Raw genomic sequence first — 12021 nt, 5'->3', positions numbered from 1 at the left:
TTTAGTAAGGTGTCTAATTAGGCGCACATTCATTGACTTATTCAAATATAATTATACTTACAATAATTATTTTTCTAAAAATTATACACAAACTAACTATTATATTTATGATTTATATATATATATATATATATATTGTTGTCTTTGGTAATTAAAAGTCAAAAGAAATAAATGAAAAAGACAATTTCGGCACACTCCCATCCATATTTACTCTTTTCCATTATTCAAACAGGGTAGAGAAGTACAATAGGAGTACTTACAATTAACAACATTGATCATCATAATAATTAACCGCACATAATTAGCAACGTAATTAACCTAATTAAAAATTAAAGCTCCACCACCCTCTCCTCCACCATCATGTTAAGTCCTCCGGCCATATGAGAGGTCAGAAGAGGCACCAAGACTGGAGGCTGGTCATCGACTCGCCGGAGCTTAAACCGACGGAGCACGGTGGCCGCCACATACTTCATCTGAACAAAAGCCATTTCCTTTCCAAGACAAACTCTAGGCCCAGCTTGAAACACCGAAAACTTATATGGTGACACTGGCACCACCTCCTTCCTGTTATCTCCGGCCATCCACCTCCAAGGCCTAAACTCCTCCCAATCCTTTCCCCACAACCTCTCCATCCTTCCCATTCCATAAGGAAAATATGTAACCCTATCGCCTTTCCTCACCGGAGTTCCATCCGGCAACTTGTCGTCTCTTGCAGCATGTTTTGAGTCCCACACCACCGGAGGATATAATCTCATGCTCTCACAAAGACTAGCTTCCAAGAACTTCATCTCCTTCAATTCTTGATACCCAATCTGCTCTCCTTTTCCATGCATGGTCACTTCTTTTACTATTTCTTGTTCCACATTAGGGTTACAAGATAATAACCAAAAGAACCAAGTTAAAGCTGAAGAAGTTGTGTCCTTCCCTGCCATGATGAAGCTAATAACCATATCTCTGATCACCTCATTGCTATGCCCTCCTTGTATCAATCTTGATAAGAGATCATTCTGGTCTATTTTCATCATCTCCATTTGTTTATCATGAATCTTCTTCTTCCTCTCCTTGATAATTTCCATTATTGAGCCATGTATAAGCTCCACTGCCACCTTGAGATGCTTCTCTGATCCAACTCCCAGGGCTCTCTTCAACTTCCACACCGCAGAGACCGGAGCCATTCCCCTCCTTGCACTTATCTCTGCGGCGATATCGAAAGCTGAAGCGAGCTCTGCTGAGGGCATTTCTTCATTGAGCAAGCAGGGATCTGTGCCGAGGGAAATCTTGCAGATGTTGTCGAATGTTAATCGACTGAGTAAGTCTTGCATGTCAAACACCTTCTTCTTCTTATTCGACGATGATAATATCGGTATTAGTCGGTCATGTACCTCTGTGTTTAGTGCTTTTACAATGAATTCTCGGAGGGATTTGGTTGTGAATTCATGGCTTGCTAGCTTTCTCCTGGCATGCCACACTTCGCCATCGACATTGAAGATACCACAACCTAAGAGATCTCCGAGGATGTCGGTGAAGGGCTTACCCTTAGGGTAATTGTTGAAGTTTGTCTTCAGTATGTACTCGACATTCTGCGGGTTTGCTGTGACGATAGTCCGGCGAGCCCCTAATCTCTCCACAACGATCGTATTGATTGGAGAATTCGCCAAGAGCTCAGTATACCAACTGAGTAGCCGGCAACGATTCTTGTAGAAAGAGATCAAGCTTCCAATGAGTGGATACTTTTTAGGGCCATAGCATGAAGAAACTTGCTCAATTCCTTTGAAAGTAATGTAAATGAAGATGAAGCCAAAGAATAAAAGAGTTCTAGCAATGGATGATGAAGCAAGGAAGGAGAAGAGAAAGGGCGACATGTTTATGATGTTGTTTGATTTTCTTGATATAATGAAAGGGCTTATATGGTTATTTGAGTTTTGATGGTTGTGTTGAGGTCTGAAGAGGTTTATATAGAGGTGGCATATATAATTAATAATATGTCACATGTGTTGTTAAGCGTCAAACAATTGGCACAGATTTGACAAAGGAAAAAGAAGGCATCCAAGAGTCTCTCGCTCAGTATTTTGTCTCATTTGTTTCAGTCGGCAATGCTGGTGGGGGCGCCACTACTTTTTCAAATTTACACCATCGATATTTATGATAAAAGTTCTTTTATACCATCTACTGATTTTTGCATATATAAATATATATATATATATATATTATACGCACACCCCTAAAAACCTTATCGATGAATACTCCTTAAAAATAATATTTATCCTTATACTCATAAAGCACTAATATTTATACATATGCTCCTTTCTATTATTAGAAGTTGAGACCCATATTCAAATCTCTCTCTTTTATATATATATATATATATGGCGACAAGTGTCTTTAACATAAGAAGTGTGAAAGAAACAAACATATACAAAAATATACCAATATATAACAGAGACTTAACAATCACCTAAAAATTCATCATATGGAGCAGACTACCGAAGTAATAATTAAAAACAAGTCACTTACACCAATATGATATATTAGAAATATGACCCTATTATGGTAAATACCCTCTGTTATGCAAGTTTAGAATAGTGGAGAATACGATTTCAACCCTAGGAGGCTCATACTAGCTTTCATTGTATAGTGAACAAATAATATACAAGTTTTCCCTATCATTTTATAGTTGTTTTTGTGTGAATGGGGTGTGCAAAGTGTATGGTTAAGCAAATAACTGCTCTAATTTATTTTTAAAAAAATTTTAATTAAAAATTATAAAATTAGATAAATTAATCATTCTAAACTTCTATTATGATAGTGCTGGTCGAGCAGACTAGAATTGAGTTTATGGTAGATTTATTATTTTACTGCAGTGATTTCTGGCCATGTACCACTAAATTTAGTGAAAATTAAAATAACATGCAAAATCAATTACAATGTGTAAAAGTTTTTAGAAAACAAGTGGTTTTCTGGATTATTATCTCTTTTGTCTTGGTTGAGATAATTATACACTGAGTTTTATATTTTATTTTATTTTATTTTATTTTATTTTATTTTATTTTTGATAAAGACTACAAGCACCATCAAAAAAATTTTAATATGAAGATACACCAATTACGATAGCTTAACAATATTTTAAGAATTTACCATGTGGGGCAGATTAATATGTGAAATAATGACGATCTACCGCATGCACCCAAAATGATATAATCATAAATTTTAACCCCACAATGGTAAATCTCTTTACCATGCAATTCTGAAGGGTTGAGATTACAACTCCTTTCACTATGGTAAAATCAAGTCATGAATACATAATGTATACTTTGAGCCAACCATTTTTTGATTTACTCGCACGGAACCATTTGCATAAGATGTTCGTATTATAGTGAGAGAATAAGTTTGAATCTCAGCTCATACAGTTATCGTATTCTTTCAGTTTTGTTCAGTTTTTTTATTTTTGATGCCCATTTTTTACTCTAGGCATAATCCAACGCACACTAAGTAAACTGGATGAAAAGTAAAATTAGGGTTTGGCAATGAGTTGAAAATAGGGAGGAGGGGGTTGACAAACATCTTGATGATATTAAATAATATTAATTATATATTATTGCCTCTCAAGAAGGAGCAACGCATGAGAGAATGAAGAGACTAGGAAGGTTACTAATTCTTGTTTGTTTTGATTTTTGTTTTTTTCTTTAATGTATATGTCGGCACGCTATGTATTGTCCACATCATATCATTTGTTAGTGACTCACTAGCAAAAGAGAAAATATAGTTTGAGTTTTCCTTCTTTGATAATAATAATAATAATAATAATATGATTGTGATTATTATTATTATTATTATTATTATTATTATTATTATTATTAGTGCTTTTTAGAGTGAAAATAGTTTTAATGAGTATAATTGACTTTCATACTCATTTTCTTGTTATTTTAGAATCTCATAATGTATAATTGTATGATAAGGATCTTAAGCAAATTAAATAGATAACTAACGTAAGTGTGAAATTATATATATGGATCCAAAATTAATATGAGAACCTTTTATTTTCAGATTAGTTATATCTTATAAAGTATTAAGCAACACTTAATTTGAGGTTTATTTAGAGTATTATCTCTTCAAAAAAAATATTTATTTGTGAAATGTTAACCATCATGTCAACGAATCTAGTGCCAAAAAATCAAGAGATTTTTGACTAGATATTTTATTTTAGAAATAATTGTGATGTTAGAAAACCATATATTAAAAAATTATTTAATAATTTTGACCCCTCGGAAACTTTGGGCATTTTATTTCTTTGTGAGTTTTTCTTTTCTTTTTTTGTTTGTAAGTGTAATAATGTATGGCATGAAATGATGAAGATTTCATAAATTGTAAGCACAATAATACTAAATAATGAAGAATTATTTGTTTTCCTAATTATGCATACATATGGTACATCATTAAATTAAACAATAAACATAGGATCTTGCCTATAAATTTAGCATTCATTTTAAGATACAAATAAAAAATTATAGCCATTATCAAGATTTAATTACAAATTAAAAAAAAAATCAACAAATTTGAATGTGTTTGTTCATTATTAATTTATTAAACTATAAAAGTGTAATTAAGTGAAATAGTCGGCATGCCTGTGTGCAATATAATAGCCACAAGACAAAAAGAAATAAGGGCAAATTTCAACAAGACCATGTGAATCACATGTTCAAATATATATATATATATATATATATATATATGTTGTCAAAGCAAGCTTGGTCGTTGTCCATTACTCAAATCGTCTGGATAAACCTGGACTTTAGATAAGTTTGTACTTGTTGGAGATATTTATAAATTGTTGGAGATATTTATAAATTTTTTACAATCCCTTGATATTTTGTTAAAGTTTATTATGAATTAATGAAAAAAAAGTAAGATTTAAAAAAAATTGTCACTAGCCAACCACCGTCTAATGCAGTATAGTGTTTGGATGTCAAAGATTGAAGTAGGAGTGAGGGGGGATTGGATGTAACCTCTTGGTTGGGTATACATCAATAGGAGTGAGGAGAATTATGGAGGGAGTGAAACTCACCCATTCACTCACCACACAATTGGAGGGATTATGAGGGGATTGGGCAACTTCAATATGAAAATGACTAATATGCCCTATATATATATATTATATTTAGTTAAATATTTATTTTTATAATTAATTAATTACATTTTTCAATATTTTCAAAAATATAATTAAAACTCATTATTATATATACAATAGTATTTGTTTTGCATAAAAGGCATAAGTGTCATTTTATCATATTTACTTTCTTTATTTTTCCCATTCCTAATAAATTACATTCTCTAAACCTTATCAACCAAACACATTCTTTATTCTCACTCCTACTCCATCCCCCTCATGTCACTCCTATCCCATTCTTCCCTAAATCCACTCCTGATAACCAAGCGCCTAATAAACTTTTAAAATATCATACACTAATGTTCACTTAATCTTTTATGTGAGAAATCCTATTTTCATCTTTTTATAATTTTATCTTTTATATAAAAAGTTTAATTTTCCATCCCTCTAAAATTGTAAGATATGAGAAATTTATTTTTATGGGGTTATAATCCATGATATATCACATTGATCGCATGTGACAGTCCGTCATTGACCATGTATTAGGTGACCCCACATAATAAATCTTTTAAGGGGATCGTTAAACTTTAAGCCATCGAAACTTATATTTGTCTTTTTGACAACTTTTTGTGGGGCAGTGTCGGTTGTCTTTAGAAAAAATTCTTATTGACAAAAAAATTAGTAAAATTGACTTTTTAAAAAAAAAAAAAATCTTGGTAGATTTTTAATTATTAGGGACTAGAGTTTGAAAAATAAAGTTATATAAAAGTGTCTGTGTGTTTTTTAATCCTAGATCTCGCTGACATCAATAGTAATGGAGTGACAATAAAACAAAATATGAAAGTTTCATGGATCCTAACCGTAAGAAGGATTTTAGGCCACTGGTGGTTATTCATTTTTTTTTCTTTCTATAAATTGATATCTTCTATATATATTTTTTTAAAGAGATAGAGATAATAACAATATTTTTAAAAAAATCAAGAATTTTACCATCCGCACATGTTTGGTGTGAAGTAAACAAAAGATGAATAAGAAATGAAATACAACAATTCATTTGTCCTTTTTCTCATTATTTTTTATTATTTTATTTTATTTTATTTTAATAATTTAGACAAATCACACCATGTACACACACCCTATACTGTATAGTAAAAGAGAATCGAACCCTCAATCTACTCACATGAAAAACAATGAAAACTATCATCTAGAAGTGTTTTCTCTATTTTGTCACAACTTTTATAATCATGTCTATTTAATTGGTCAAATTTTTTATCTTATTTTTACTTCAAAGTTGTTATTAAAATTTTTTTTTTTCACTTAATCCAATCACCATCCTTCAAAAATAAATACTAACTTTTTATTAGGTTGGCTTCGTTCAATTTTGGTATAATGTTAACCTTAATCAAACTAATCCGATTAAATAATTTCTGATCCCAAATAAATTAGATTTGTTATTAAACCCAACAAAAATAATTTGGTTTGGTTCAAGTCTTTAACAGTTTGATAGGAGGTAGATTTGTTATAATAAAAAAAACTCCACTGTTACCAATAAAAAGTTTGATGAAAGTTAGCCAGCACTTTATATATATTTTCAGATTAATTATAAAAACTTAAATACTTTTAAACAAAGTTCAAAAATCTGCTAAAAATTATAAATTTTAAATCATTAAATAGAATAAATATGATTAATTATTTCTTAAATTGTTAAATAGTTATTTTTTTATTTTATTTTATTACATGCTTTGATTTGGTTCAATTTTATTAAGCTTTTCAATAACCTAATCTAAAAGAGCCGAACTTCATTTGGGTTAAAAGAAAGCCCAACTCAAAGGAAAATGGCTTAGAGTAAAAAAAAAAATCATATAGAACTGTAAAAAAATTTTTTGGTTCGATTCATTTTGTTTTATGTGGTTTGTTAAACAGCCTTAAATTAAAAGCAAATTTCATTATTGTTTTTAATTATTATTATTATCATCATCATCGTCATCATCATTTTTCCCAATAGAGCACACCATAACAATCCTAATTGTGCACGCCATAAACAATTTCTAAAAGTAGATTGATGATTGAGAATCCATGTCAAACAAGAAAGATCAAAATCCTTGATATATCATATCATTGTGTACCAAGAAAATGAAAAAGACAAAAATTGACATGAGGGAAGGACCAAATCTTCTTTATTTTCCACAAATTTTGGTGGCTGTTTATTTGGTTCACGAGGGAACTAACAAGACAATGATCACTCATGACACACGATCAAATCACCATTTACATTCCATCTTATAGATATGAGCACAAGTCCAATCCACTTTTGAGGACATGCTCTCTTGTATTGATTGGAAAAGTTAATTTCACAATTCAAATGTGCTTATTTCTTTCTTTTTCTTTTATTTTTCTCTAATGTGTGGATTTTCATAATTTTAGAGTTTATAATGATTTTTGAGTTTTGGTTAAAATATCAAATCAAAGATAATTGATAATGACATTGATTTATTTTCTCATTATAATAATGATTCTTGAGTTTGAGTTGAATAACGAAGATGATTGACAATGGCAATGATATAGTTCACATAATATACAAATATTATTCAAATAGTGTGAGTGTGAGTGGCATATGTTTATACACACCTTTTGAATAGGGTAGCTCAATATCTGTGAGGTTTGTACACTTGTTTATAATAATAATAATAATAATAATAATAATAATAATAATATAATTATCTAACATATCATGCAATAATAAATAATAACACAATATTTGCCCTCTTTTGGCTTATTAACAATAGTACGTAGTTGGTAAATATAATTACTTACTTTTAGATTGAAAATGAATTGCTTGATAGCACCAAATAAAAAAAAAATCTTATATTTTTTTTCAAAAATATTCTCTTTTCATATATAAATATTGCAAAAATCCTAATTTAGTTGGTCCTCACACACTGTCTTTTTTTGTGGTCACCAGTCAATCAATTTTTTTAAAGGTTTTTTCGTAACCACAAACATATTCCCCAAAAATTAGATGAGCCGCAATTGTTAGTTCATGTTCATTTTTAACTTTTCAACACAATATACTTTGGTGCTAAGAAAACCCAATATAGAAAACCCTATATTCTAAATAATAATAATAATAATAATAATAATAATAATAAGATTGGCTTATGCCATTAGAAAATTGCATATGAAAGACTTTTTATTTTGGGATAAGCATGGAAATATATATATATATATATATATATATATATATATATATATATATACATATGAAAATAAGCATTGAAAAACTGTTAATATTAGATTTTTTAAATTAATATTTTTACTTTTATATACTAGAATTTCTAATTAGTAATCTATGTTTCTTTTCGTATGGATGTGCCTAGTCATATTTCAAGAAAAAATTATTTGTGTATTTAAAAATTTAATTTGTAAAAGTATTATAGTGACTCCCAAAAACGGAGAGCTTGAGAATTTAACTTTCCCTTACAATTATTTTTTGAAATAAATCCCTTACAATTATCGTTGAGTGTGACTTGTTCATAATTTTTCTTTTAAAAAAAATAATGGCATTTTTTTTAGTGTAATTAGTTTCATAGAAGTGAAACTAGAAAAAAAAAATTTTTTTTTTATGTATTTAACATATTTATTTTATCAAAGTGGCTTATATATGTTAGTACAAAATCATCTGGGAAAAACGATAAGTCAAATGACAACATAAAAAGAAAAACAAACAAAAGTAAAAAAACTAACAAATTGACATGAATCACCCAATTTGTATGTTAGAGAGGAAAAGTCAAAAAAATACTTGTGAGGTTTGTACATTGTTGATAATAATAATAATAATAATAATAATAATAATAATAATAAGTGAAAATTACTAAAAAAAACCCCATAAATTTGCAATATTACCAAAAACACCCCGTTAATTTAGAAATCCCTAAAAACACATTCCTTTTTAAACTCAATGTTTTTCAAACCCCCAACCCATGTAACGGTGGTTAACGGAGTTATTTTTAAATTTTATGAACGAAATTGCCTTTGCATGGGAAGTCGTGGCACTGCAACCATTTCGGCGGTTTGAGAGGAAGTGGGGGATTTTTCTTAAGGTAACCCCAAGAGACGACTTTACTGGAGTCGTATACTTGTTTTTTCTTAACTCAGCTTTTCCCTTAGCAAAGTTGTCTCTAACGGCACATCCTCTGTAATTTCAGCTTTTTCCTTTCCACCGGTGTCTCGAAGGAGAAGTCCCGCGCAAGTATTTGGCATTTCATTAGTTTGCAATCTAAGGTATTAATTATAGTTTTATGTTAACTATTCTGTTACAAAGAAAGATTTTTCGGTTTTGTTTTGTGGTTCCGTTTTCATTGAAAGATATTGAAGTCTGCAAGGGGATTTCTCAGTTGGGGTTTTGTTAGTCTGTAGGGAGATTTCTCGGCTAGGGTTTTGTTTTGTTTTACATTTTCGTCTGTGTACACGATCGAAATAGTTTTTCGATTGTTATGATTTGTGTAATGTTTATAATGTATGTTTCCTCTTTCATTTGATATGGTTGCAGTTTTCCAAATGAGGTTTACGTTTAATAAATGAGAGGTTACCATTTAAATTTTGTTGTCTCTGTTTAAGTATTGTTGTCTTTGTTTAAAAAAATAGGTCTCTATTTAATAAGTGATATCTCTGTTTAAATATTGAGAGGTTACCGTTTAAAACATTATATTTCCGCTTAAAATTTTGTGAATACTGCTGAATGTGTTTTTATTGTCGCAGACTTGTGATTATGGCGGTTAACCTAGTTAATGGGGTCATCGCGCCCGAACTCCGCTCCCCAGGGCCCGGTGCATGTCGGCAAACGGCCACACACCCACCAAGCTGAGGCCCAGTAGGCATGTAAGGCCTCAAAACCTATTCTCAACAAATCACAAAAAATCTAACAGAGAGCAAAGACTAGAAACAAGAATGGAGTTCAGCACTAAAAGAAATAACTAAGTGTCTTTCTGCAGATGCTACAAATTTAATCAAATAAAAAAACTATGCCCACAACAAACGGGACTTATTACATGCTAAGAAGATTGGCGGTGGCCCAACGATCCTCGCTTAAGCTATCCAGTCAGCGACCTCTACCCCCGATCCGAAAGAAAAAAATAACAACCAAAATTTATGAGCTTGATGATCCAAAGAAGCACCCACTAAAAAGTATAGGGATCACTTATCAAAAAAATCATAATTTAATAATTTGCAAAAACCAACCATAAGTTTAATTCACTTAACATAGATGTCAAAAATTAAGCATATAGGTCCCCCAGACAACTATTGCCCAAAACAAATCACAAAATTCATATATTTACCCTCAGTGACCCGAGACAAAACAAAAGTCATATTTTTACCCTCGGTGACCTGAGCCAAAAATTAACAAAGGCCGATATTCCGCACCGACGGCGGTGGGAAACTATAGTTTCTAGAACAAAAATACGTGTCGACACTGGCGATGTTTAACCCCAGATGATGAGGGGTTATTGCAAAAGTTAGTTGGGGACTAATTTCTATATCAAAGTACCTTGTTCACAAAACGATGAACTAACAAAATTCAAGACAAGCAAAGTACAAGAATATAGTAACATGATCCCATTTTTGTCATATCAAAATACACCAGTTAATGGAATACAAATATGAACAAATAATAAAAATAATAATATTCTTTAATAAAAAAATTTAAATAATACCCTAAATTCAAAATAAATAAATATATATATAATCTGAACTTTAAACACATGAATTCAAAAATTTAAATAATTATCCGAAATTCAGAAATTTTGAACAGTCATAAATCATATGAAATTTCAAAAGTACAAAGAATCAGGATTTAAAAGAATTATTTGAAAATTCGGAATTTAACTAAACCAACACGTGGGAATTCTAAAGAATCTCATTAATTTGAATATTAAATAATTTAAAATAATTCAGAAATTAGTATTAATTATATAAATATAATTTGAATAATATACGTAAATCTAATTATCCAAAAATAAATAAATAAAAAAATACATATTTTCACAAATTTAACAACTTTCAAAAAAGTCTATATACATAGTATAATTTATATGTGGGATACTTACCTGATATTCGCTAAACCCACAAAAAAATCCAAGTTGACTCCCACTTAACTCTCCACAAAAGAACCTATAGACATAAAAATCAATTCAATAACCCTAACTTTACAAATTAACTAGGAGTCTTGGATTCCGAGTATAACACTTAATCTTATAAAGGATCAGAAAATAAATATCATTGGATACTATAAGACCTCAATCAAAAACACTCGCACATCCCTAACCCAAACGATGACAGATGCATCAAGAAGAAAAATTAAAACGCTAAAGAATTACTAATTAACCTTTGAAGGATAATATATATATTCACACAATGGCATCCATAAATAATCGGGGATAAAACATGGAGAAGTAAAAGCTTGCCTCGAATTCACCGAACCACTAGCGTAACTATAAAGAGAGAAACTTAAAAAGAACATGAAGAACCTACAAGCGGAGAACATCTAACATACAACACCAAACAAACACCCAACACTCGCTAAACAAGACCACCACAAGGATGTAAATCGGATGATCGCCTAACCTTGTATTTGAAGTCGCTTAGATCCTCGTTTGACAATCGGGACTAGGAGAACCTCTCGATTCTGCCACCACAACGCTAAAGAGACGATAGGGAGAAGATGCTGAGTTATCCCTTTTATTGAGATTTAAAATCGCGCAGGTGGGAGGTTGCCTAAAATATGGGTAGAAGGTTATGAAAGGATAAGATAAAACTTTTAAATGAAACTAATTAAATTAAATAAATAAAAAAACAAAAAGATAATTTTAAAGAGAGTGGGGTCCACAAACTCCTCCCTCCTTAGAAGGAGTTTAGTCCTC

At 30.5% G+C, this 12021-nt stretch overlaps 1 protein-coding gene across 1 annotated transcript; it reads right to left on the bottom strand.

The window, feature by feature from the left end:
- Positions 1–200: 200 nt before the first annotated feature.
- LOC120256907 (cytochrome P450 94B3-like) lies at positions 201–1926 on the bottom strand. The gene has a single exon (XM_039264574.1). It carries the CDS (start codon positions 1860–1862, stop codon positions 330–332), a length of 1533 nt encoding a protein of 510 aa, XP_039120508.1. The 5' UTR covers positions 1863–1926; the 3' UTR covers positions 201–329.
- Positions 1927–12021: the final 10095 nt, after the last annotated feature.

Source organism: Dioscorea cayenensis, unplaced genomic scaffold (genome assembly GCF_009730915.1).
Source record: "Dioscorea cayenensis subsp. rotundata cultivar TDr96_F1 unplaced genomic scaffold, TDr96_F1_v2_PseudoChromosome.rev07_lg8_w22 25.fasta BLBR01001717.1, whole genome shotgun sequence".
In the NCBI taxonomy this organism is placed as follows: domain Eukaryota; kingdom Viridiplantae; phylum Streptophyta; class Magnoliopsida; order Dioscoreales; family Dioscoreaceae; genus Dioscorea; species Dioscorea cayenensis.
This window is presented reverse-complemented; position numbering and strand designations above follow the sequence as displayed.

Coding starts and splice junctions, on each gene's coding strand:
- LOC120256907 (XM_039264574.1), bottom strand. CDS start 1,862: ATGTCGCCCTTTCTCTTCTCCTTCCTTGCTTCATCATCCATTGCTAGA.